Source organism: Corvus hawaiiensis, chromosome 3, assembly GCF_020740725.1.
Source record: "Corvus hawaiiensis isolate bCorHaw1 chromosome 3, bCorHaw1.pri.cur, whole genome shotgun sequence".
Classification (NCBI taxonomy): domain Eukaryota; kingdom Metazoa; phylum Chordata; class Aves; order Passeriformes; family Corvidae; genus Corvus; species Corvus hawaiiensis.
Genome location: NC_063215.1, coordinates 107,943,744 through 107,968,405, shown reverse-complemented (window position 1 = coordinate 107,968,405; position 24,662 = coordinate 107,943,744). Strand labels below are relative to the sequence as shown.

Genomic DNA, 24,662 nt, shown 5'->3' with positions numbered 1-24,662 from the left:
GTTGGGAAAGGATGGGGTGACGAAGAGGACAGCCTCAGCAGCAGGGTTGCATGGGGACTGGAAAAGCTGCTGAGGCTGTGCTGCAGAGGGCAGGGCCAGCACAGCAGTGCAAGGCTGGCAGTGGGGCTGGCAAGGGTGGTAGAGGGGTGGTGGGCCCTGCTCAGCACCTGCCCCCTGCACAGAGCAATCTGGCTGGCTGCAGCACTGGGGAACCTGCCTGGGTCCAGGCCAGCTGGGGCCCTGGCTGGCTACAGGGCTGGCTTGGCAGGTGCATCTGTGGAGAGCGGGGCCCAGAGCCCTTCCTGGGGCCCTGCTGGCTGGTGCCAACCCTTGTCGCAGGCTGCTGTTGGGGGTCACAGGAGGCAGATGGCATGGTGTCCTGGCTGGTGTTGGAGGGTGCATGGACCCAGTCTCACTGGCCTCACCTTCACGGCTCTTGGCCCACAGGGTGCAGGTGTAATATCACCCCCCCCCCCAACGGAGCAGGAAGGGACTGGTCTGCAGAAGATGGGGACAAGAGCATGTCCATCTCCCTGTCTCCTCCTGCAACCCACTGCAGCTCCATTCCAGGGATGCCCCAATGTCTCACACACTCTTCGAGTAGCCGAAGATGCCCACAGGGAGGTACTTGACGTGTGTTGGCCACTGTGCTGCCAGCTGGAAAAACTTCACATCGTTCCACTCCACCCCATCTATGGAGACTGAGAGGAGAGGGTGCAGTGAGGTACAGCCCTACCACAGCCAGCCTGTGCTGCCTGGTCTGCTCCGCTACAGCCCCAAGGGGCTGGTACTTGCCCTCACCTCGCAACATGGTGTTCTGGTGCTTGGCTGTGCAGATGAGGCGTGTGATCCCTTCAATGACTTGGCTTTTGGGTTCCAAGTCCTTTTCTTTTGGTTTCTTGCTCAGGAACATCACTGGGACCAAGACCAGACAGGACCAATGTTAGGATGTCCCTGCCTGGACCTGAATGGGAGCCCCTGCCCCAGTGCATTGACTGACCCCTGCTGGGTCACGTCTCAGCCCTGCCCTCCTGCAGGCTCCCCCCCACCCTTTTTGCAAAGAACTTTGGCCCCAGAGCCAGAGAGCACCCCAGAGTGGGCTTGGTTACCTTTCTTGTTTTTCTCCTTGGTGACCACGGTCATGGCCATGGTGCTGGGGGGCACCAGTTCCCCTGTGCTGGGGATGCGGCTGACCTGGAGTGAGCGGAAGTTGCTCTTGAGTGTGTTCTTGATACCCGTCTCTCGCTTGTCACCCTCCTTCTTCCTGTCCAGCCCTTGTGTTGTCCAGTAGTCCACCTGCAGGCCCATCACCTCCACACCAGGGCTCAGAGACCTGGGCAAGATGGGCAGCACATGCAGCACACAGGTGCTGCCCTTGCTTCTCTCCCCCGCTGCCTCAGGCTGAGGGGGCCTTGTTTTCTTACCCAGCACCCGAGAGGCCGCTGCTGACGGACGGAGAGGGTGGTGGGGTGCTCACGGTCTCCTTGCCATAGGGAACAGCTGCACTGGAGGCTGGTGCTGAGCTCAGCAGGGAGGGGGTGCAGACTGTAGCATCATCCGAGTCCACTGGGGAGGAGAAGTGTGGGTTTGAGGGGTTGGGGGACACCAACAAGGGCCTCCCACAGTAGAGAAGAGAGCTGGGGGACTCACCGGAGGCACTGAAAGACTGCTCCACTAGGCCCACCTTTACCACCTGCAAGGACAGACAAACCAGAGGATACCCAGCATCAGCAGGACTGTGCACTGCACCTCTCCCCTCAACATCTGCTGGCCCCTCAACACACTTACCCCCACAAAGGGGACAAACTTCTGGCAGGAGTCCTCGTCAGGGCTGCAGAACGAAGAGAGGCTGGTCAGGGTCTGGGTGTGCTGAGCATCAATTCCTATGTGACTGCTAACCTTGTGCCCTCACAGGGGTCAATGCTGACTCACATCCACTAGGACCATCTCCTCTGCCCTCCCTCCCTGAGACCCCCTGTCCCCAACATGGCAGCACAGGGCACACTACACAAGGAGGCAAGGAGTTGTCCCCTCCAGTGCTGGGAAAGGGCTTGCATGCGGGAGGGCAGCCCTGCCCCACTGTGGGGTCATGGCTCCTCTGCACAGCAAGAGGGATGGAGGCACATGGGGAAAGGCAGGGAGAGGCCAGGCAGCGGCACAGCAAGCACAAGCCAATACCTGATATAAAAATCAAAATAGAGACTTCTCTTCCTTGGGTGCCAGAAACCAAGAGAAGGGAGAGGTGAGAGTGCGGCTGGAACACGAGCATCAACCCCCGGGCAGCACAGTACCAGCTTGCAGCCCCGCCCAGCCCATCCCAGCCCTGGCAGCTGGTCCCCACCATTGGGGCTGTCACAGTCACAGCTACTGGAGGGGCCAAGCACACCAGGAGGTGGCAGGGAATGGTGCTGCAGGCCTCTCACTGGGGGACCCCAGCTCCCTCAGCACCATGCTGCTCGTCAGTGGAATGCAGGGCCTCACTCACTTGTTCCCTGTGTCCCGCATCCCTGTCCTGGGCAGGTCCCAGACCGGGCCTGCATGGAGGAGGACAGGAGCCCTGGGGCCACACTCACCTCTTCTGCTTGTAGGTCAGCATGGCCTCGGAGATGGGGAGCTGGTGAGAGAGGCTGGCTCCAGCGATGAACTGGGCAACACGGCCTGCTATGTCCACAGTGTCTGGGGACAAAAAGAGCCATGAGGACCTCGATGGCAGCTGGGCTCCCCCTCAGGGCACTGCTGACACCAGCTGGCCCCCACTCCTCACCTGCGGTGGGTGGCTCAGCCCTGCTGAACAGCTCCCGCCACGCTGTGTCCAGGAAGAGAGTGCTGTATTTGTTATCCACTGAGGCCAGGTACTTGGCAAGAGGGTGAGAGCCTGCAGGGAAGAAGGGCAGTGTTGGCTTCAGGCAGGGGAATCTGGGGAGGTGGGAGAGGACAGCCCTGGGACTGGGCTCCTGGTGACTCTCACCCAGCGGCACAAGCAGGAAGCGAAGGTAGTTGAGCCAGTCGGGTGTCTTGCTGGCCAGTTGTTCCACAAAGAAACGGAGGACAACGCTCAGGTAGCTCTGGTCCCCTGCCACCACCACCTTCACCGGGGGAGGCATATGGGAGTTACAGTTACAGCTGCCAAAGGGAGAGGAAAGGAGACCGTAAGGGATGTGCTCAGCAGGTGGGCCAGGGGACATGCCCTGCCAGGCCAGCTGACAAGAACCCATCGCTGAGAATATCCAGCTTGGTGTGCACTGCCATGGGCAAAAGCAGTACTGGGACCCCCCCACTTTCCCCCGGGTCTACACCTGTTTCTATAGTAGTGTCCACAACCCCAAAGGGTCCAAATGAGCCCTGGAGAGCCAGGGCCATACCCAGCCCTTCTCTGAACCCATATGATGCCAACAGGCTGAGCCCAAGCTGTACTCACTATCGCTGGATGCGGGAGACAGTGGTGTTGAAGGCTGCCTGGATGTCCGCCACGGAGCAGGTGGATACAACCAACTGCTTGTGCGCCTGGAGCTGCTCACTCACGTACTGCCAATGCAGAGAGCTCAAGTTAAGGCACCCTGGAGGCATGGCTGTGCTGGCCAGCACCAGCCCATGCCTGCCCTGGGTCCCATGCCCCCGGGGTTAGAGCTGGGACATGTGTCCCCACCCATGCCATACAGGGAGGAGGAAACCATCAGGTCACTCACAGCTACATCCTGAGCATCCCCCGCTCCTCCCAGCTCTGCTCTAGGGGCCAGCCAGCCCCCTGCTCTCGCCTTTGAGCACAGCAGTCACCACCCTTGCCATGGCAAGGGCAAAACTGTCCCAAGAACCAGGCTGTGTTCCTTGAGATAAGCAGTTTGGTCCAGAGAATAAATCCTGCCATCCCACAGCAGGACTCAGCTCTAGGCTCAGTCTGCCTCTGCTCATTCCCTCCTCTTGCTCTCTCCCACTGTGGCATTCCAAAATCCTTCTGTCTCTTCAGGTGTCTGCATGCAGCTCAACAGTGGTAAAATAGGCAGTCAAGCCAGACAAGGGGGCTGGTTCTGGGAGTGGGCATTGACCTTTTTTTCCCTATCCAGGACAAGTGGAACAAGCCAAGAATGCACAGCCTGAGTCAAGACTCCACTTCTCACTGAGAAGCCCTTTCTTCTGCCACAAAATTTTCCAGCACCGTTTCTGGATGGCAGATGTAGCTGCAGGATCCTGAAGGGGCCTCACAGGTGTTTTATCTAACTGCATGTTTGCACACATGTACATTTTCCTGCTCACCTTTAGCAGTCAAAAGCTTTAGCTTTAGAGCTTCAGGTATGGGGGAGGCAGGTGTTTGTCAGGGGCTGGGCCTGTCCTCACACCCTGCCCTGCTCTGATGATGTAGTTAATGCTCCCTGGGAGAGGCAGGTGACACTCTTCCATCTCTCAGTGGGAAATACCTCTGCTGCTTCCCAGGGCCTGGTGCCCACAGAGGAAGGGAGCTCTTTGCCAGGGAATCCAGCAAAGGTGGCTTCCTGGGAGCCAGGACCAAGCAGTGAGGGCCTAAGGCACAGTCTGCTAGCCAGCCTTTCTGGGACTGATCAGAACGTCCATGTTTTGAGGACGCAGTGATGCTGTGTGATGGAGGAGACACACCTGACTCTTGTGTATGTGGCTCAGCACCACGTAAATGCATCTTCTCCCTGAAGGAAGGGCCACAATGGGGGAGAGGAGGGCACAGCTGGTGCCAGTTTCCCTAGGACACCCTGCTATAACTGGGAGAATCCACCCTGGTTATAGCTGCCCCTATGCATCCAGCTCCCATCACACCTACTCACCTGCCCCTGCCACTCAGCAACATTCACCAGCACGATGCTCTCGGGGAGCTGCTCGTCTGAGACCAGGATCTGGTTCAGCTGATCGTAAACAGACTTTCGAGGCACCTGTGACAGCATCACCGCAAAGGTTAACCCCAGTCAGCCGCCTGGGACACTCTGCCCACGGCTGAAGACCTGGCAGAGCTCTCGAGTAAGAAGCCTCCAGATGGGATGGCTCCCAAGGGCCTCACCTGGGTGCTATGCCATGAGTCTGGAGAGCTCTCACTGTCCAGGCTGCTGGCACGGCCACCCTGTCCCTTTGAGCTCTGCCGGTCCTTCACAGAGGTGCTGCGGGGACGCCACAACTGCTTGCTCTCTGCCTTGCTGTGAGGGAGAAGCAGGAGAGGTAAAACTGTTGAGGAAATCTCATCTCCAACAACCTCCACTCAGTTCAGGGAGCCAGTGTGAGCTTGCTCAGCCCTGGCAGGGGGCACAGACCTGCCTTACCTGGGGGATACAGCACTGGGGAGCTCGGCTTTGGTCCCAGGGCCCAGCTGGGCCAGTCTGTCCACGCTGCCCTCCCTCATGGCAGCCTCTGCAGGGGCCAGCCGGGAACACGGCTCCTCTACCGCCAGCTCCTGCGGGTCACACACAGTCACTTCACACACACTGCTCTCCTGGCTCCTATGGGGAGCAGCCCTGCACCCATGGGTGCCCATCCTCAAGAGACTCCTGGTGGCCCTCCTGGAGAGCCAAGGCTGCAGGGCCTTGGGAGGGCTGGGCTGCACCTCCTGCAGACCCTAACACTCCTTCAACTCTTGCTGCTCTCCAGCACAACTTACTTGTCTTCCCAGCCCTGCTCCCAACCTGGTGGGCACCCCTGGTACTCCAGAAAGCAAGGTGGGGTTTGAGAGAGCTCCACATCCCATAGCCTGGACTCACCACTGCAGGGACCTCCGCTCCTGGCTCTTCCTGTGGTCGCTGTGCTCCTGGCTTCCGCTTGTCTGCCTCGCCCTGGGGGACAGGGAGTGGGGTCAGAGCAGGATGGAGCACTTTGTGCAGGGCAGATGCCAGCGACCCACACCTGGCCTCACAGAACATATGCTCCCACAGGGGAGTCAGGCATCCCCCTGGGACCGGCCCCAGAGGATGCCCCCCACTGCTACCTGTCTGCCTGTGCTGGGAAAAAGAGGAGGAAAGAAGGAAAGGAGCAGTCCCAGGCAGGTGCTGCCAGGAGCTGTGGTCTCAGAGCGCGGGCACTGTGGGGGTGCTGGGCTAGCTGGGGAGGGACAGGGGCAAGAGGTGGTGTGGTGGTGTAACTCACAGGGCTGCCCGACTCTTGATCCTGCCCTTTCTGGCTGTGCAGACTGCCGATCTCAGTCTGGGAACCAGAATGAGAGACTCCCTCAAAGAAACGCCTGCAGAGAAACAGACAGACGAACGGACGGACAGACAGACAGACGGGAGAGAAAAAGGCAGGAATAAGAGAGGAACAAAGTCACCATGATCCCAGCACACCCCCACCGACCTGTCCCAAGCACAGAGCTCTGTGGAGAGGTCCTCAGCGGGACACAGGGCCAGACAGCCAAGAGTCTGGGCGATGCACAGCTGAGGAGCAGACCTGTCAGCAGTGCCCCTGTGACCCTGGGGAGCTGGAGGCAGGGTCTCCTGGTGCTTTCTGCCTCAGGTGATCCCCTACCCCCGCAGTGGAGGTGAGGAGCTGCCACCTTGCCCCATTTCACTGATATATGGTCTCTGTCAACACCACAACTCCAGTGTGCCTCTGAACCTCTCTGCCTCCTCTGCACCATAACAGTTTCCACAGATTTCTGCTGCCTTCCCTTCTATTTCCCTTTTTCCAGGGATGACTCCTTGCCTCTGCCTGCTGCTGCTGCACACTTCCAACTGCAGCATTCACCTTCTCTTTCTACCTTCCCCTTTCCCAAGGCTCTGAAGATCTCAGTATTGCACACAGAACCACACCTCAGGTAGCGCAGCACTTAAATTTGCCAATTTTTCGGTCTCTGAGCTGACGTTTTGGTAGAGCTGCATAGTGCAGCTCCAAGGTCCTGTTTTCAAGTCACTGTAGTTCACACAGGAACTCTCTTGGGGAAGCCAGGACAATCTCTGCCACTACAGTGTGAGCTTCTACCTTTGCTTACCCTTTTTCCACACATTATTTATTTGCCAAGGATCCCTTTCACAGCCTGTGGGCTGCTCAAAGACCAGTCTTTAGGAAACAAGCAGGGTGTATCACTGGATCTCGCTAGTTTTCCGAGGACCTTTACAGCAACCAGAATCCACCTGCAGTGTGTGAGTTCCCTGCAGGAGATCTGAGCTAGATTCCCTCTAAGCTGTGTGCATGTGCTCATTAACTCCCAGGAAATGTTTCTCCTGATGTGCCTAGTGTGCAGATAGGGCTAGGAGGTTGCAGGTTTCCAGGGATGGCCACTGAGGCATAAGATACAGAAAAGTTCTTCTGTTAGGACTCTATCATTTTTGCCACTGTTTTCTACTTTTCTCATCAGGATATACCTGCAGAATACCTCCACACCTCTGAACATCCTGCCTGCTCCTTTTATTTTTCTTTTAGCATGCTTCCTCATTCGTATACAGCACGCTGTACTGCCAGGCACAACAGTGTTTGTTAGGTTTTACCGCTCCTAAAAGGACATTCCATCTCTGTAAATAAACGATGGTTCCCACACAGAGCAGCTCTTCAGCAGCAGTGTTTATACACTGGTTGGGAAAAGTCAAGGCTTGATTTTTCCCTCACTGGCTCTGTGACCAGTTGCTTCACACCATGTTCGTTTACCAACGCTTCAGGTTTAGAGTCACAATAGTGCCCTGGTGGGACATTTTCTACAGGCCACACTGGTATAAATTATGTCTCCTTTTACTAACATATCTCTTCTCTCTCTACCCCTCCATTCTCCGCTACAAAATCACAGACATTATCACCACCCTGTACAGTCATTACTCTACACCTGCCTTTTCCCAATTTCAATCCATACAGACTGTATTAATAACTTAAGAGTCAAACCAGAAAAACATGTAGGCTTTCTAATAGTTCACCCCTCAATCAGCATCTCTTCCATACTCCTCTATACTGTCCCAAGAAATCTCACCAGAATGTGACATACCCTTGGCGTCACTAGCACCACAAAGATTTATCTTCATTCCCTCCTTTTTCTTAGACATCGGATGTGTCTAGACTGTATTATACTTCCTATGCCTTTCAACACTCCATTTAAACTGGCCTGTCTCACCCTTCCCCATGAAAGCTGTGTTTGTTTGCGCCCTCTGTCACTTGCAATTCAGAAGGTTTCATCCCTCAAGGACATCACATTAAGCACAGAGCTCCTCTGCAATTTAAAGGCTCTCCTCCTACAGGCATGATTGAGCCCACGTCTCGGCACACTGAGATTTAGGTAAAGCCCAGCCCTTCTGCACAGCCGCCTTCTGTTCTAAATGAATTTAGCCTCCCTTATCCCACCCATTTCCCAGTCACCTATGAAGACATTTGCTCCTTCACCTTTGACCTTCAATCAACAGGTCTGACTTGAGGTCCTACCTAACAGCCTCAGTTCCAGCTCCAGTTCTGCCCCAGTGCAGGAGCAAACTGATGTCCCATGGCTTCCCTGGCTGATCAAAGGGATCAGCTCCCAGCACCACTGGCCCAAATGAGGGCACCAGCCACTTCTCACCATTAAGGACTACACACCAGAGAGACCTTCAAAGTGTCTAGCAAGTCTGTCTATGGCAAGAAATCCAACGTGAGGATCACCTCAGATTTACAGGCTGGGCTGTAATTTACCCCCTGAGAAGGCTACACAGCACTTTGGAACCACAAAGACTACATGAAACACCTTGGCAGGTGGCTTCTACATCTGCTCAGAAAGAATAGAGTCCCAGAACTTTGTGAAGTATTCCCTTGTGAATTCAGGGGATACAGACTCAGCACTGCCAGAAACTGAGGCACCAGAGACCAAACCAAGGCAGGGACACTTTGTGAACAGGATGAAGAACAGCTCAGAGCCCAATAGGCTTTCCTTCCAGAAACAGCACCAAACACCCCAGGAAGACTGTAATGGCAGGTACCAGCACAAACCAGCACTCACTCTGGAATGCTGTTCAGTGACCAGATGTTTGCAAGCAGGCACTTGCAGAACCAGGGTGGGGGTCTTACATTTAAATACTCTCAATAGACTTTTCTTACAGTTTCACATAGTTTATACACATAAACCACTGTCTGACCACAGAAAGACCTTCCTTTTTCTCCCACAGCACCTCTGTCTCTGCTGATGAGAGACCATGTGAAACTCCTTTTGGAGTCCAAGCAGATCACTTAAGCAGCTTGCCCATGTGCCTGCTGTCTCCTTCACAATGACTTGTGGGTTTGTGGAAAACATGACTTCTATCATGTTCCTGTTTTTTCCCAAGTGGCCCATGGGTTCCAGAACCCAGCAGATTTAATTTCAAACAGTTTGCCTGTGGCAAGCCATGCCTGCTACTCCTGCTAAGTACCTTCAGTGCGGATACCAACTACTCCAGATCATATTTTATATATAATATATATATATATATGTATATATATATACACATACATACATGTGTATATATATATACATACATGTATGTATTTTTACATGGCAGGGGCGTTGGCACTAGATGATCTTTCAGATCCCTTCCAACCCAGGCCATTCTATGATTCTATATACATAAAAACTATAGAAACAACAATGCAAAGTGAGCTTGGCTTGACTACAAGAGACCCAGTGCATATGATGCAGTCAAGTAGAAAGACAATAAAAGACAACTTTTCCACAAAAAGACAGCACAAAAGCATATGAGCAGAGAGGCCAGGTGAGCACAGATCACATGGGAGCAAAGCCTGGTTTCCCTGCACGATCCACTGGAGACCCCTGTGCTAGGTCAGCAGCTCTTGGCAGAGTAAGTCACCAGTGCCTGGGGAATGGGGTGAGGAACAGCGCTGATGGTTGCTAGTCACATTTCCACAGAGGGTGGGAACACAGCATGCACATCTCACAAGGACTGGTCCAAGCAGTCACAAAGTGCTCAAAAGACAGGCATGCTTCAGTGTGGAGAGCCCAGAGAACACCAGGACTGTTGGCAGAAAGAGCTGGGAGCAGCTGGAGCTTAGATCAAATAGAACTCTTCCAGCAGATCAGTGTCAGAAAAATGGCAGTGTCAGGCTGAGAGAAAAATGAGACTAAATGTGAAGGAAGCCAGATTTAATGGGCAGTTTTGAGTGAGGAGCCAGTGGTGCCAATAGAAGATGGCAATGGGAGTGGATGCAAGACAATGCCTGCATTAGCCCAAGCAACAAGAAAGGTGTTGGAGAGCATTTCTCCAGGTCCCATAAGCTGTGCTGTTGGCCAGGGACTCGCTGCAACCCTTACCTCAGGGTGGGCTTGGGTGTGCTGTGCACACTCTCATTGTCCTCCATCTCTGGGCCGCTGTCACTGTTGTTGCACTCTTCCAGGCTGTCATAGAGCAAGCCCAGGTCTTCTTCCACCTCCTGGGTCTGGTCTACAGGGTCAGAGTCCAGGACCTACGGGACCAAGCCCAGACAGCAGTGAAGAGATATGGAGTTACCTGTATCCCAGAACAGGCATGTACAAGCTGCCTTTCAGTCATGAGGCACACCATGGCACTGCTCCCACCTTGGGGAGGCAAATCCAGGCAGTGGAAGAATCCAGTGATGTTGACATTGGGCCAAAGGAGAGTGCCATGAGCATGACATCCAAAGGAGTCTCAGACACCCATCACACCTACTGGCAGCTCAGACACCTGGGAGAACCTTCACTGGCTATGCTGCACACGTAGCCTGGGCTGTCAGCCAAGACAAGCCATCCACAGGCTGATGTTAGCCTGCAGTCAGTCTAACTGACCCAAGTAAGATTGCCCCTCCAATGCCAGCTGCTGGCACAGAGCCAGTGAGTGACAGCACTCTTCTTTCCTGGGCACCTCTCCCTAACAGGAAGGTGCTTTTTGATTTGAGCACAAGGCTCAGAGCTGCCTTCTTGAGGCAGGCGGCTTTGGAAAAGCCACATCCTAGTCTCTGCCATGTCTCACACCATCTTTGGCACATCTCTGAGCTCATGAGCCTTGTGCTCCCAATGAGTGGGAATCTGCACTCTGACACCTACACATCTGCAGGAGACATTGCCAGATGGGGCAGATTTCCTGTTTCTTACCTCTTCTGTCACTTTGAACCTCTTCAGCAAAGCCACAAATTTCTGCTTGAAGTTTGGTTGCTAAAACAGAAGAAAGGAAGAAAAAAAAGATCAGCAAAACTATCTAACAATGTTCCAAGCTGATTAACATACAGGTTATTCTCTCTAACATGCTGTCCAGAGGTCCAAGGTCAGCTATGATTGCTCTCTCTCTCTTTTTTTAAATTTGCTGTAGACTTGGGCTATCTGTACTCCACAAGAAGCCACTGTCTGGGCATGAGGGAGGATGCAAGGACTCATACTTTCTCTGCTACAGGCTAGAATAGCACTTCATTTAAATCGTTTTTCTCCCCAGATCATCTGGTTGAGCAATACTGCCTTCAAGCAAGAAAAGTTGGAGAACAAACTCAGGGAGAAAGTGGCCAGGGATCTGAAGGGCTGAAGTCAACAGGGATGAGAACTTTGGAGAGCAAGAGTCTGGCAGAGCAGCTCCTGCCTTCTGCAGACATGCAGAGGAGCTGCTAATAGTTCACCTTTCCTTGTGGCTACCTTCCCCTTCCTCAAGAAAGGAAAGAGACCGTGTCACAGCAGGAAGTCAAAACTGTGTTGCACACAGATCACCACTGATACAAAGCCAGGCTGAACACAGTACAGACCATGAACTGGGATACAGCTCTGAGCAACAAGCTAGCTCATTAATGGCAAGAGTTTTGCTCCTTCTCAGAGCCAAGGGCTCTCTCCCCTGCTCTGCATCAGTGCCAGCATGCTCCCTTCCCAACACCCCTCACTGCCTTCAGGGAGGGGAGAAAGTGAATCCCTTCCATCCCTTTGATCGTGTTGTAAATGCTGATGTTACTCTGGTCATTGATGTGGTTCGGATCATTTTCCTCCTGGCCTTCTTGGTTTTCCTCAAGTCATCCTCTTCATCAAACAGATCCTGCAGGCAAAAAGTCACAGCACATCAGAACAACTAAGTTCAGGGAGCAGCACGTCCTAAAAGTTCCCCTGACCCATTTGCCCTCCATTTTGAAAAGCTTTGATCCACTTTGCTCCCAAAGTCTTGTTTCTCATTTCTGCTACCTCTGCCTATGGACCTCCTTCTCTCTCCTTAGCACTGTCCCTCTTCAGACCTTCTTTCCCAGCACTTCTGTCCCCAGGCCCCTTCAGAGAAGAATCTACCAGCAGGATTAAGAGGAGACACAGCCTCCTCCCATGTGTTGTTCTCCTGCTCTCCCCTCTCCAGAGCTGGCTCAGAGAGTGCAGCACATGAATCATAAAACACCATTTTTTCCAGGGATCAGCCTTAACAATATGCACAACTCCCAGGGACATGGGCCCCGATGTATTAACCCAGCATGATGGGACAGGTAATCCGGAGGACTCTTGTGAGAGACTGAAATGTTAATGGTTAATGACTTGAACAAATGGCGATTTGCAAAAGCAGCAGGTGCTTTGCTGAGGCCCAGCAAACTGAAGGGGAAGAGGAGAATTTTTGGATGTGTGGTGGAGAAGCCTCTGATCTGCCTAAGGACAGCCTAGGTGCAGAAGGGTGAGCATGCATCACCAGAGGTTGACCACGACAAACCAACCTTAGTTTAGCAACAAGCTGGGTTTTGAGCCAGATAAAGGAAGAGACCACAAGAAGCAGATCCTGCTGAGTGGGATAATGCTTTTCATCAGGCCGATATCCGCCCTTACACAACTGGCTCAGGTGTAAAACTTCCTCCCCCATCCACCCCCCTTAGGCCTGAGGGTATTCATCCCTTCTGATAGGGCATAACTGGCTCAACTACACTGAAGTGAGAGAGAGTTCTCATGTCTTAGAAGGTGCCAAACTATCAAAGACCGCCCCCCTCCCCCAAGCACCCCCAGACTAATTTCTGAGGCCTTTCACCAGAGGACTGCACCTAATTGACAGTGTTACATCAGACAGCGTAGAACTCCCCCCCTCCAGGGGAGGTACTTGGGCATTCCCACCTAAACCTGAATGTATATTAACCATTGAACTCTCTGTTTCAGGGGTTTCCCCCCTCAAGACTGTGACCATCAATTTGACCAAACAACAATCAAGTCTAAATCCACAGGTGGTGATATCTTTCCTCTCCACTATCTACTCTTATCCTTTCTTTACCTCTCTTTCTTTTTCTTACATATTTTCTTAAGTGGTATCTTTATACTTTTATACTGTTGTATTACTATAGGTAATAATAACCAAAATGGCTACATACCTCCTTTGCACTGCAACCAACTTGTTCTGAAACAAACCTGCCATATAGATATATATTTATAAACACTGGTCATCCAGTGTTGTTGCACTCTAATCTGCCCCAAGGGATCTATTCAGAAGAACCTCAGTTACTCTCAGATTATAACAGCCTTGAGCATAGTTTTGTCCCTGTGCTTTATCAGCACACTCCCACAAGGCTTTTTGTGGCCCCAAGTACAGGCACCACAACAAGAGAACAGCAAACAGCAGTGACACAGCTCATCACAGGGCTGGGATGGGTCTGCCACCTCTGACCATTTTCAGACCTAGACGGTACTTCTTCCTAAAATCCCTGTTCTCTCTCAGACAGTGAGGAGTCTCTGACCTGTTATCACAGGGAGAAGGGAGAAAATCATGGTGCAAGATGGAGCGGGCTCAGCAGGGGTTTTCTGCTGCAGACCACACAGCTCCAAAGATGGGTAAGATCTATGGCTCTCCAAAGTCCCTTGCCTCTCCATGGACTTGACAGCAGCCCACAGTTCTTTTTGCTGTCAGGTGTTATGGCTCTCAGCCCTATGAAACAATGCCAAATATTTACAAGGGGATGAGAGGGCTCAGGGTGATCAAGAACCTCAACTCCTAACTCTTGCCCCAGAAACAGGACCAGGACACAAGGCATCTTGCCAGGCCTCCCTTACCTGGCCCTGCACAGCATCATCACTGGCTTCCTGCTCTGAGGAGAAGCTGTCATCCTCTTCTTCAGAGTAGTTATCAATGTCTGGGGAGCGATCTGAAAGCAGACAGTGCAAATGCCCCAGCTAAGCATGATGCCTGTCATGGCTCCAGTGACAGGACTGGCATTGCTGGCAGCACTGGGGGACACACTCCGTCGTTATCCGTGCCTCAAACATTTGCCTGCAGGTCTGAGCACTAAACATACCTGAGGCTTTGATTTTAGGACCTGATGGGACGCTGCCATCCTCATGGTCAATGGGTTGACTGGACAAAGAGTAGATGCTGATTTCAGCCACTCGAATGTTCACATCCTTCATGTTGCTGTGGAGGCCCAGGAGTTGCCCGCCATCTGTTGGGTGCTGCATGACCTAGACAGACAGACAAGCTCCCTGATAGGGCACATTGACATTGACTCAATGGCAGCTGGCAGCCCACCCCCTCAATATCATAGCCAGTCAACAAGCCAGAACAGTCACAGCAATGAGACCCTGCCTGCCAGCCCGGTTCCCTGCCCAGTGCTGGCACAGGAAGGCAATGTGGGACTCCCCTCTTGTTCCCAGCACCCTATACCTCAGCCATGTTAATGATTCCCACTGCCAGGGTCTTGTAGCCCAGGATGGTGCGGTTCTTGTATCTCTTCCTCCGCTGCAGCATGATCTGTAGTTTGTTGCCATCTCTCTTGAGGAAGTGTGGGTACTGGGGAAGGGAAGCGCACAGAAGATGGCAGCATGAGGGCAGGGCTCAGCATGACACACAGGTAGAAAACTCTTCCTCAGTGCTGATGTACAGCAGGATCTGACCTGCTGAGCTTTGAGGTGCCCCTCAAAGGCCACCTGCGCCTATCCATCATCCTCCAAATCCCAATGCCCAGCAAAACAATCCCTGGAGCAATGGAGCAGCTGGCCAGCAGCAGGAAACTGTTCTGCTACGATCTGGGCATGGGCAACCACAGGAGGGCCCTCCACAGAGGCTGGGCCTTTCACACTTAGCCCCAAGGTTGTGCTTGCTGAAAAATGCCAGGCAAGGGAGCCCAGGGGACCAGGCAACACCAAGTACCTGCAGTGAGAAGGTCAGCTCCAGCTCGGTCTCCATCAGGCCCCCAGGCGGGAGGACGTATTCATTTGACCTCAGGACCCGCTTTGAACCCTACAAGAAGATTGGCAGACACACACACTGAGCTCGACCAGACTCCACTGCATCACACACACAACTCAGTGGTGTTCACAGCCCATAAGGGAAGAGAGAATGCCTTGACTCTGGTTCTGTGCCACCTTGCAGAGCCACCCTTCACACACCTACCAACACTTTGCAAAAGCCTGCAGTATTCCCTGAGCTGATAGAGGCCTCTTCTCCTTGCCCACCTGCCAGGGAGCACTTGCTCTTCACAAGCCTACGCTGTTTAATCTGGCTCTCTGCACCTGGAGTGCCAGTTCCATGCTGTGGAGGGACACTCCTGGAGCCAGAGGGAGCCATGCAGGGGGAAGGAAACACACTGCCTGGCTAGGAAAGGGACAGGCTACAGTGACATCTCTGTCCCCAAGCAGACAGATTCAGTGCAGATTCCTGTCTAAGCACAGCTGGCAGGATGGCTCTGCTGGGACCAAGGCAGGATGTCCAGGAGAACAGGGGTCCCACTGCTTGCTTAGCTTGTGTCTCAGAAAACTCTCCTAGTCTTTTCCTCAGGCAACAGTCTTTATCTCTCCACATACAGAGATGGTTTTTACCAGAACGGCAGTAAGAGAGGCACTCTAATCATGTTCCCACTCCAGCTCTTTCCTTTACTTCTGCCCTGTCTCTACTACCTCTATGTCTTGGTTTCTGACAGAGACACTGAATGACTTGGGGGCACAAAAATGCTGTCTGCATGCACCAGGCTTCTCCTGGCTGCAGGGTGGCACAACCCACAGATCCTCCCAAAAGCTGTCTGTGATGCTGTTCCCAGAGACCGTGCCAGAAGCAAGGCTTTCCTGCAAAAGGTCTTCCTAAAACGGAAGAGAGGAGGTGGAGCTCATCCCCTTCACCATCTGTGAAGCCTTCCTGGCCAAGAATGCACTGACCCTTCCTGAACTCTTCTCTGATAACAGATGATAGGCAGTCACAATGACAGTGACCATTTACTTTAGCACATTCACCATTTTCTCTGTTGCAGAGAGACTGTCCACCAAAGATTCATTCTTTCATCAAAACACAGATAGAACTGCAATTACTCTTCTTGAAGATGCTATTTCTGTGGAAGGAGTTATGGCAAAGAAAAGGTGAGGATACCCTGGGTGGTGTGTCCCAGAAGTGAAGGTTTCATAAACATTGCTGTCCTGTGCCTTACAGTCATTTACCACTATGGAAGTTACATGCCCAGCCTCAATCCTAGGTGAATCCAACCCCTCAGTGAAATGCCAGTGCACATCCATGTGGCATTGCAAGGACTGGGACAAAGGCTGCTTCATTATCACAGTGCAAGGACAAGGACATAGAAATACTGAGGATCCTCCATCCTTTGAGAAATTCAAACCTCAATTGGACAAGGCACTGAGCACCTGATGTAGCTCAGCTGTTCTGCAATTTGAGTAATGCCAGGCAAGACCAATTTCTCTGCAGAACAGTTGAGTACCCCTATGACTACTACAGAAAAACTTAATATCAGACTGCTACAGTGAAAATCACAGATGACAAAGAGTGTCAAGGAAGGGAAAGGTGCGGAGATTGAGAAAAAGACACAGAAAAGCAGTAGGGACGAGTGGTGGTCACAGATCTTTTTCTACCTAAGAGCTGAAAACACACAGGAGCTTTCACTACAATACACAAGCATGCAATGCCCAGGTCTGGTTTGCAAGATACAATCCCAAATTTCAGGTATAAATCTGTCCTGATTGGTCTGGTTTATAAGAGGGTTGAGGTTAGAACAGCATACCACCCGTGGAAAAGGAGAGAGAACTAATATAAGTACTGGACTAGGCAGACAGCAAAGCACTAACCAAAATTCAAGCTGAAGGTGCATTTTGGGAGAGAACAGCCCATTAATATACTAAACAAATTTAGGGTTTAGCTAGGACTGCTCAGGCAGGAGTGTAAAATACAAGTGGTTACAAAGAGATAAGAAACAAAGCATGAGTGAGGCATAAAGAGAAAATTCTTGTCCCGGTTTGAGACAAATTTGGAGGAATGTCCAAAATGAACGTCCTCTGATAGAAGGCAGATTTCACCTGCCCCTCCCCCACCAGGTTCGGGGAAAAAAAAACCCCTTTTCCTCGGAGGAAAGTGAAAGGAAAAAAACCTATTTATTTGACAAACACAGTGTGCACACAGGCATGGGGGACAAAACAAAAGAACAACGCTAAATAATAAAACCTCTCGCTGTGGAGAGAAACCTGGGAAGATTTTAGAGTCCTTTCTGTGGGTGTGGTGTCTCTCTCTCCTCTTCAGAGCTGGGTTTTCGGCATAGGCCCCTCCAGGCCAGAGATGTAAGGTCTCCCGGGTATGTTCTGGTGTTGCCAAACAGTTCCAGAAGAGAAGAAGAAAAAAACCAAAGTCCCAGGAAAAAAAAAGTTTAACTCTCTGTCTCTCTCCAGAGAAACAGAGCCAAAAGGTGGCCGAAAAGCAGGAAAAGGGGGCTTCCTCCGCTCTTGGTGCCACAGAAGCACGCAGAGCAGATAGAGTGACCTTGGAGCACAAACTGCTTTGAAAAGTTCGTCTGGCTTTTTTTTTTTTTCTTTCTCTCACACCCAGTTTTAAAGACACAGAAAGGCACAGGATTCATGCCTGAGCATAGAGCAGCGATAGGGGATACACATCATAAAGTCACCCCAAGACAACTCTGCATAGTAAGAAAGACCAAAAAAACCCAAGCTCCTTCAAGGAGCAGGGCTGGGGCAGCGGGCAGGCCTGGCAGAGGCAAATGACCTTTTTAGCCTGGCCTATTTTGTAGCACACATTCTTGTCTGCTACGTAGCGACTGCCAATATCATCTCTCTACAGTAGTACCAAACTTTGAACCTGAGTCACCAGCTGCATCCTGCAAACAGATGCAGGAAGATCTGCATCCACAGCACCTGTCACAGGAGCTAAAAGTTCTGGGAGTGCTGGGGTTTGTTTTCTTCTTTCTTTCTTTGATTGTTTCCTCTATTCATGGCTCAAGACAGGGTGTTTGTGAACTACACACTCTCTGCCAAGAGGGAACACTGTGTTTCCCTTCGTGCCATAATCAGTTGCGATACCAAGGCAGGTATCTGCAGCTTTATGGAGCTGAGCCAGCACATCCGAATCTCTCAGTGCCACACTGAACAACACACAAAAGGAAATCTCTATGACGCCTCCAGTCTGTTAAAACAAATAACGAGGGATAAAGGTTTGAAAACTACTCAAGTGAATGAGAGACATCCCCTTTTTCACAGTAGTTCAGGCTTTAGCTCACTCAAATCCATGGAACATTATATATTCAAATCACCTCTGGGAAATGGGTAAGTTCTATAAACATAGAAAGTTCCCTTAGTCCTTTAACGGTGGTATTTTCAGATAAAGGAGCAGGTAACAGCACATGGCACACTTGGAAGCTGTCTCTTAGGACCAGAAGGGCACTGTGAGAAGATCAGGTGTTCTGGACAGCCTTACGCTGTCCTTTGGGTCACGTACATTTTTTGAGCAGACTGTCTCCAGTACTGGAGCTATTGTCTGGGTGCCAGCCCCATTCAGGCAGGGTCAGAGCTTTGTTTCCATGCAAACTTCAGAGCAGGAACTCCCTGACCCTAACCGAACTACTACTGAAATGAGAGAAAATATAGCTCTCCTTTCCTCTAGTTGCCAGCTGCCCCCTTGGGAATTTGCAGGTCTTTTATAAATTATATGCATCAGCTGTTTCCATCCAAAAGATGGAATGCTCACTGGAAAGCCTTCAAACAGTTTCTTACTAGTGTGACTCATCTGTTACCTAGGAGAGGAGCAGGAGGAATGGATCCATCTGAGGCCACTCTGTAGGCACACTGTGCTGAAGCTGCCTACAGCCTCCATCTGCCTTCCAGCAGTCCCAAATCCTGCCAAGGCAGCTGGTCAGGAAGGTGGAAGGGGAGGCACACAAACTCAACCCACTCCCACAAGGAGTGCTGAGCCACGGGGTAATGTGGCCAAAAGCATTCTCCTTCAGTTTTCTTCAGCTTTGCAGGGAGCCTACACCAGCATGCAGCCACAGCTACATTGCCATGCAGAGAGGAAGTGACCATATTTAAATTAAGTCCCTGAATTTAGCCTCCATTCCCTGGCAGGAAAAGGAGCCCTGCAGTGAGGAGCCCCTGTGGTTTTAAACTGCTGGGACCTATTAATTTCTTCTGCCATCAGGGTGCAAGACTGGCCTGTGGTGGGGTGGGGGTGCTCTGTTTGAAAGAGCTGGAGTCCCACTGTGCAGTCTCCTCCACAGTCCCACATTTGCAGCGTGTGAGGGCTGTAGCTGAGGCCGTGCACGCTCAGCACATCAGCCCCAGCATAAGTGGGTGTGCACAGGAACCCAAGGTTCCCCAGTGCAGAGAAGCACAGACAGCTTGGGCTGACTGTGCAGGGGAGAAGTGAGGGACCACCTCCCAGTCAAGTATGACCCACAGCCCCCAGCTGGCTGCCAGCCCCCCAGTCCCATGTTGCTGTCAGCTGTGGTCCAGCCTTGATTGCTTCCACATTTCCAAGGGCCAGCCAGGCAGCTCTGTGCTGCTCACCTTGTTTCCTTGCTAAAGCCTGCACCAAAGGGACACAGGTCTCAGGGGTCCCAGTGCTTTCAGCTCTCCTGAATGACACCTTACACACAGTGATGGAAAGGCTGGCAAAGTGGGACACTGACCAATAGTGTGTGGACCACAGCCTCCTCCTACTGTCCTCACTCCCTGCCCCATGTTTCACACATTTTGCTTTCGGTTTCTTCTGTGCAAGTGAATCAGGTCTGCCATGAAGGCAAACCCCAGCTCTCAGAGCTCCACTAATACTGCAGCTTCCAGCATTAATCCAGGATTTAGATCCTAATGTGTGCGGCACAAAGAGGTCTGTGGGAGCACAAAGCTGCTGAGCTCCTGACCCACGGTGCTTTCAACAGGATCAGCTGCTTTCGTGCCAGCTGACAAGAACGAAGGAAGGACACCAGCACCCCAGCTGGGTCAGGGAAGCTGTAGCCAGGACAGTATACTCAAGATGCATTTTGCTTCCACACTGTCCTTTGGCAGGTGGAAAGGATGTGCCTGCACCGCCAGGAACCCATCTCTCCACCACCAGGTGCAGAGAGGGATCACACGTATCAGGATGGTGGCAAATTCCCTGTCCCCTTGGTGACAAAGATCATCTCCCCTCCCCTCTGCCTGGTTCAGAGTAGAGGCACCAGGACTACCAGAGATGCAGAGAGAAAGGGAAGGGATAGTAGAGGCAGCTGTGAGATCAAACAAGGCACAAATGTCAGCAGAACATTATGCACAGAGACACTGATCCCTTGCACCCTTCCCTTCCCACCCTTCACTCCCCAGGGAGTGATCTGGATGGAAGGCACTGCCAGAAATCATCCAGCACTGACCCTCTCTTAAAGGGTAAGGAACAGCAGTTTGAGAGGAGGGCCTTGGCTGAGGCTGGCAGGGAGGCATGACACATTCTGTCCCAGTGTCTGACTAAATTAATTCCTGATACAAGCCAGCACCAGGTAGCTTGCTGCTGTCCCTGGGGCATCATTCCCACCTGCCTGAGAGCCAAAATTTCCCTAAGCATGCTAACCGAGACAGAGGGGTTGGTTGGCACTAGGCAAGGGACATGCAGACCAGCACTTCACAGAGGGCACAAGGATGGGCTTGGCTTGCTGCCATCAGGCAGCAGCAAGGAGAGGAGCCTACCTGAATCTTCACAGCGATAAGCACAGAGCTCAGCTCTTTGTCCAGCTCTTTCAGCACTGTGAGTTTCTTCAAGCGCAGACTGCAGAGCCTGTAAGACAGAGAGAATGGGACACATTCAGGCACCACCATCCCTGAGGCCCTGCCACATGGTACCCGGTGCTCGGAAGGCAGCCTGGATGCTTGGCCCAGTCGCAGGCACAAGCTTGGCCTAGGAACGCTGGCATTCACGCGCCACGGAGACGGCCCATTGGGGAAAAAAGGAAAGAAGGAAAATTAACAGAGCTAAAGCAGGCTTAAGGGATTAGCATGCAACAGGAAGTCCAACAGCAGGCCATGTGGTAAAGAGATCCCTTCCCAAGCAGGGCTGTTGCCAGCTCTGCTTAAATCCTTGGCCACAGTACTATTTATTTATAAACCAAAGCACTTAAATCCACTCTTATCCTGGACTTAGTTAAGGCAAATGTTCCATGCAAACATCACAACTCAGCTCTTCTCTTGCACGGTAGCACACAGAGCTGACTCAGGAAGCAGCCCCCCAGGAGGCTTCATACAGCTTCAGCCACCCTGACAATCTCAAATCCTGGGGACTCAGCATGGTAAGTGGCACTTCCAGAAAAAAGCTAGGAGGGATCCTGAGGTTAAGTGAGAAGAGCTACTTTTGCTGCTTGAAGGATTAGTCAGTGCCTGTGAGACAGCCAGCCACTCCGATCTCCTGCCTGGGAGCCTGCAGCAGGACTCTCATGGACACTACTTGCAACGAACTGTGTCAGGGAGCAAAGCCAGACCTGGCTTAACCAGCAGTAAGAGCACGCTGATGTTTTGCAAGGTACCCTCTGTGCTCCACGGCTGCATTGCTGCAGACTCTAGTTCCCAGGGCTTCTGTGGATATCAGCATGCTGGAACTAAGGTTCAGGCCACCCTTCCTGGAGAACAGATTTGGCTACCACCAAATATGCTTCTGTCTGACACACTGTGCTCTCTGAAGGCCTGCTTTATTTCTGTTTCAAGGAAAAAACCTGCTCTTGCTATGCTGATGTACAGCAGCAGTGTAGAACAATCCCAGAGATGGAATGATAGTGAAAAGGGAAGGACAGAGGCAAACTGCAGGACAGGTTTAGGGCTTAGCAAGCACCCCCCTCCTACCATGTCCCTGTCCTCCCTTCTAAAATAATTGTAGCTTGTGCAGAAGGTTTCCTGGACTGTGACTACAACCCTGCTGCTCTGCCCTTCATGTTCTGGTCTCTCCTAGTGGAGACCAGAAGTCAGGAAGCTGGGTGTGCAGGGAAGCTCTGCACACTTGTTTGCCAGATGGCTGCGTTCTTTTAGCCAAAACCCAGGGCTACGGACGCTAAGCTCTCGTACTCTGTGCACCCCAGCACTACAGTAAGTGGTCCCATCTCTGTCCACCCTTCCCCTCTGAGCCTCTGTTTGTAGGAAGGGAGAAACCTTATCACCTGGGGCAGGTTTCTTCCTCCCCGAAATACTTAGGCATGGTTAGGGGCGAGCTGCAGGGAGCACAGCCAAAGACAACGAGGCACCTCGCAGGCAGGGAGGGGGGGACTGAGTGCTCACCAGAAAACGGGGTACAGCAACGACATCAGATGTACTAAAGGAAACCTTGCAAAGAGGCTAAGCTTAGCTAACACCACCACTAACCAGTGCTGATTTTGACTGTCCCTAGACAAGCCATGAAGAGAAATGAAGCTTGAACATGTAAGACAAGGACAGTACATCTACTCAAAATTTTCCTTACAGCACTACATGATAGTTACCTGCATGGAAAAGTTACCCCTTAAAGATTAAAACTTACATAACGATATTCAGTCTTAACTGGAGGATATTGAAAGGTTATAATTACATTGAAAGGTTATAATTCTACCTGGCAGTTGTTCTCCCTGTAGAAACACACTCCTTATCCAAACTAATTCACTCATTAGCTCTTCATGCTCCTCCTCTCAGAGGCAGTACCTGGTATTTTTTCTTGGGGAAGAATGAATGCGTACTGGTCAGCTCTGCCCACTTGGGCAGCTCTTTCATCTCTGATAAAGCACTCCAAAGCTTCTTCTCTTTCTATCCCTCTCCAGCTTTCAAGATCTATTTTACACAGTGAGAGACACTGTAGTCTGCCCCTGGTTCTTCCCACACCATGTGCCAGAAGGTGGTTCCCCCCTTCCACCCTCTTCTCGGCCTCCCCTGCAGCACTCAAAGATGTAAGATGCTCAAAGGTATAGCTTGCACCCTGCAGCTCCAACCCTTCTCAAAACAGTGCTTTCTAAAATACCACGACCCTTCCCACAGGGATTAACATGCGTGTTCTAGAGTCTGAATGTACTTGCAGCACAAGAGCACACAATCTTTAAGCAGCTTGGCTGTCCCTGATGATCCTCTTTTGATTCTGTTATTTAACCAAGCCCTGCATCACCCAGATTTACATCAGTGCTGAGTGTTCAGTGCCAGTACAGGGCAGCAGAGGGTCTCACACTAATCTCTGCAGATATCCACAGGACAGGATTGATCCACAGTGATCAGATGCCGCTCTGAACATTTCAGCCAAATCCCACAGCAACTACCCCATGGTTTTGTCCAGAACCAATCACAGTGCGATCCCTGCAAATCACTTTTTGGTAGACAAATTATGAATCTGGATTTACCTACTCCTATAATTGAACAGAACAAGTAGCAACTGCTCTCGAGCTATGGAACTACTGCAGGGACCTCCACTATACCAAGTTGTGGTAAATACGATTGTGTAACTCTCTGATAGCAGCAATGACTGACAGCAGTAAGGAAAATGAGCTCCAACAGGGCAGTCTGACAGCCTCCTGGAACCTCCGTACTCCTACACTCCACCACTGGTCGTTTACTGGCGAGAGGTACTCACTGTTCCCTGGTATTATCATAAAACATGTTGCCTTCTTTCCCTCACTAAATGACAAATTTGGAGCTTTTGCTCTGAAGTCTGATTGAAACACTTATAACGCTTTCACCGAGCTGGCCTGTAGTTATCTTAAAAAGGAAAGCTCTTATAACATGCATTTTGTGAAATTCAGTGCCAGCAGCAAAGCACTGCCTCCAGCGGTTGTTTGCAAAAGCATCCAATCAAGAGGTCACAGAGGACACACAGTGGCTTATTTTTAAGGAAGATTTCCTGTCTGACCGTTCAGGACCACAGAAAACTGCATTAATTCTAACAAATTGCGTATTTCTTCTTCAAGGAATAGATACTCTTTCTTGCTGATATGAAGAATCCCCATTCTTTCCATAACGTTCCTGCAGCATGACACACCCCAAAAACACCACGAGTCCATAGAAATGTTAATTCATTTCTCCTCTTGCTGGGGGTGCTGCACGTGCCAAGGCTACTAATTCTGCTCCCTGTGCACTTATCCTTGCTAGAGTGGTTCTGCTCCTATTACTTTTACCTGGCTCAGCACAGCATACCTAGTCCATAGCTATCCTTGCAGGTAGGAGGACAAAACATGTGCAAAAAGAACTAGATTTGGGTAATATAAGAGAATGTCAGTTAAACCAGTCTGTGGTTTATTTGAAATATGCATCACACAGGTGATGTTCTCCATCAGAGAATTATCGAATTGTTAAGGTTGGAAAAGGCCTCTGAGATCATCACATCCAACCATTAACAAAGCACCACCATGCTCACCACTAAACTTGTAAGCCATGTACACAAGTGCCTCATCCACTTGTTTTCTGAACACTTCCAGGGATGGTGATTCCACCACTTGATTTCATCACTTCTTCACCCTTTCAGTGAAGAACTTTTTCTTAATATCCAATCGAAACCTACACTAGTGCAACCTGAGGCTGTTTCCTCTTGTCCTGTCACTTGTTATCTGGGAAAACAGACCAACCCCTGCTTCACTACAACCTCCTTTCAGGGAGCTGTAGAGAG

The 24,662-nt window shown here is 51.4% G+C and overlaps 1 protein-coding gene across 4 annotated transcripts in view; it reads right to left on the bottom strand.

The window, feature by feature from the left end:
- Positions 1-153: 153 nt before the first annotated feature.
- Positions 154-24,662, bottom strand: part of LOC125323863 (phosphofurin acidic cluster sorting protein 1-like) — a 58,807-nt gene continuing 34,298 nt past the window's right edge. For 3 of the 4 annotated variants that reach the window (XM_048299212.1, XM_048299213.1, XM_048299215.1), the window contains exons 2-25: positions 20,753-20,840; positions 14,967-15,056; positions 14,481-14,606; positions 14,116-14,278; positions 13,874-13,965; positions 11,826-11,906; positions 10,991-11,050; positions 10,193-10,344; positions 6,094-6,187; positions 5,712-5,783; positions 5,277-5,407; positions 5,021-5,153; positions 4,791-4,895; positions 3,419-3,525; positions 2,969-3,123; positions 2,765-2,875; positions 2,574-2,676; positions 2,179-2,211; positions 1,789-1,831; positions 1,651-1,693; positions 1,425-1,566; positions 1,110-1,333; positions 802-915; positions 154-701 (exon numbers count right to left, since the gene is read on the bottom strand). In XM_048299212.1, the coding sequence (XP_048155169.1) occupies positions 586-701; positions 802-915; positions 1,110-1,333; positions 1,425-1,566; positions 1,651-1,693; positions 1,789-1,831; positions 2,179-2,211; positions 2,574-2,676; positions 2,765-2,875; positions 2,969-3,123; positions 3,419-3,525; positions 4,791-4,895; positions 5,021-5,153; positions 5,277-5,407; positions 5,712-5,783; positions 6,094-6,187; positions 10,193-10,344; positions 10,991-11,050; positions 11,826-11,906; positions 13,874-13,965; positions 14,116-14,278; positions 14,481-14,606; positions 14,967-15,056; positions 20,753-20,840 (2,578 nt within the window). In that variant the 3' untranslated portion in view covers positions 154-585. The remainder of the gene's footprint in view (positions 702-801; positions 916-1,109; positions 1,334-1,424; positions 1,567-1,650; positions 1,694-1,788; positions 1,832-2,178; positions 2,212-2,573; positions 2,677-2,764; positions 2,876-2,968; positions 3,124-3,418; positions 3,526-4,790; positions 4,896-5,020; positions 5,154-5,276; positions 5,408-5,711; positions 5,784-6,093; positions 6,188-10,192; positions 10,345-10,990; positions 11,051-11,825; positions 11,907-13,873; positions 13,966-14,115; positions 14,279-14,480; positions 14,607-14,966; positions 15,057-20,752; positions 20,841-24,662) is intronic. The other variant, XM_048299214.1, reaches the window with a different exon arrangement.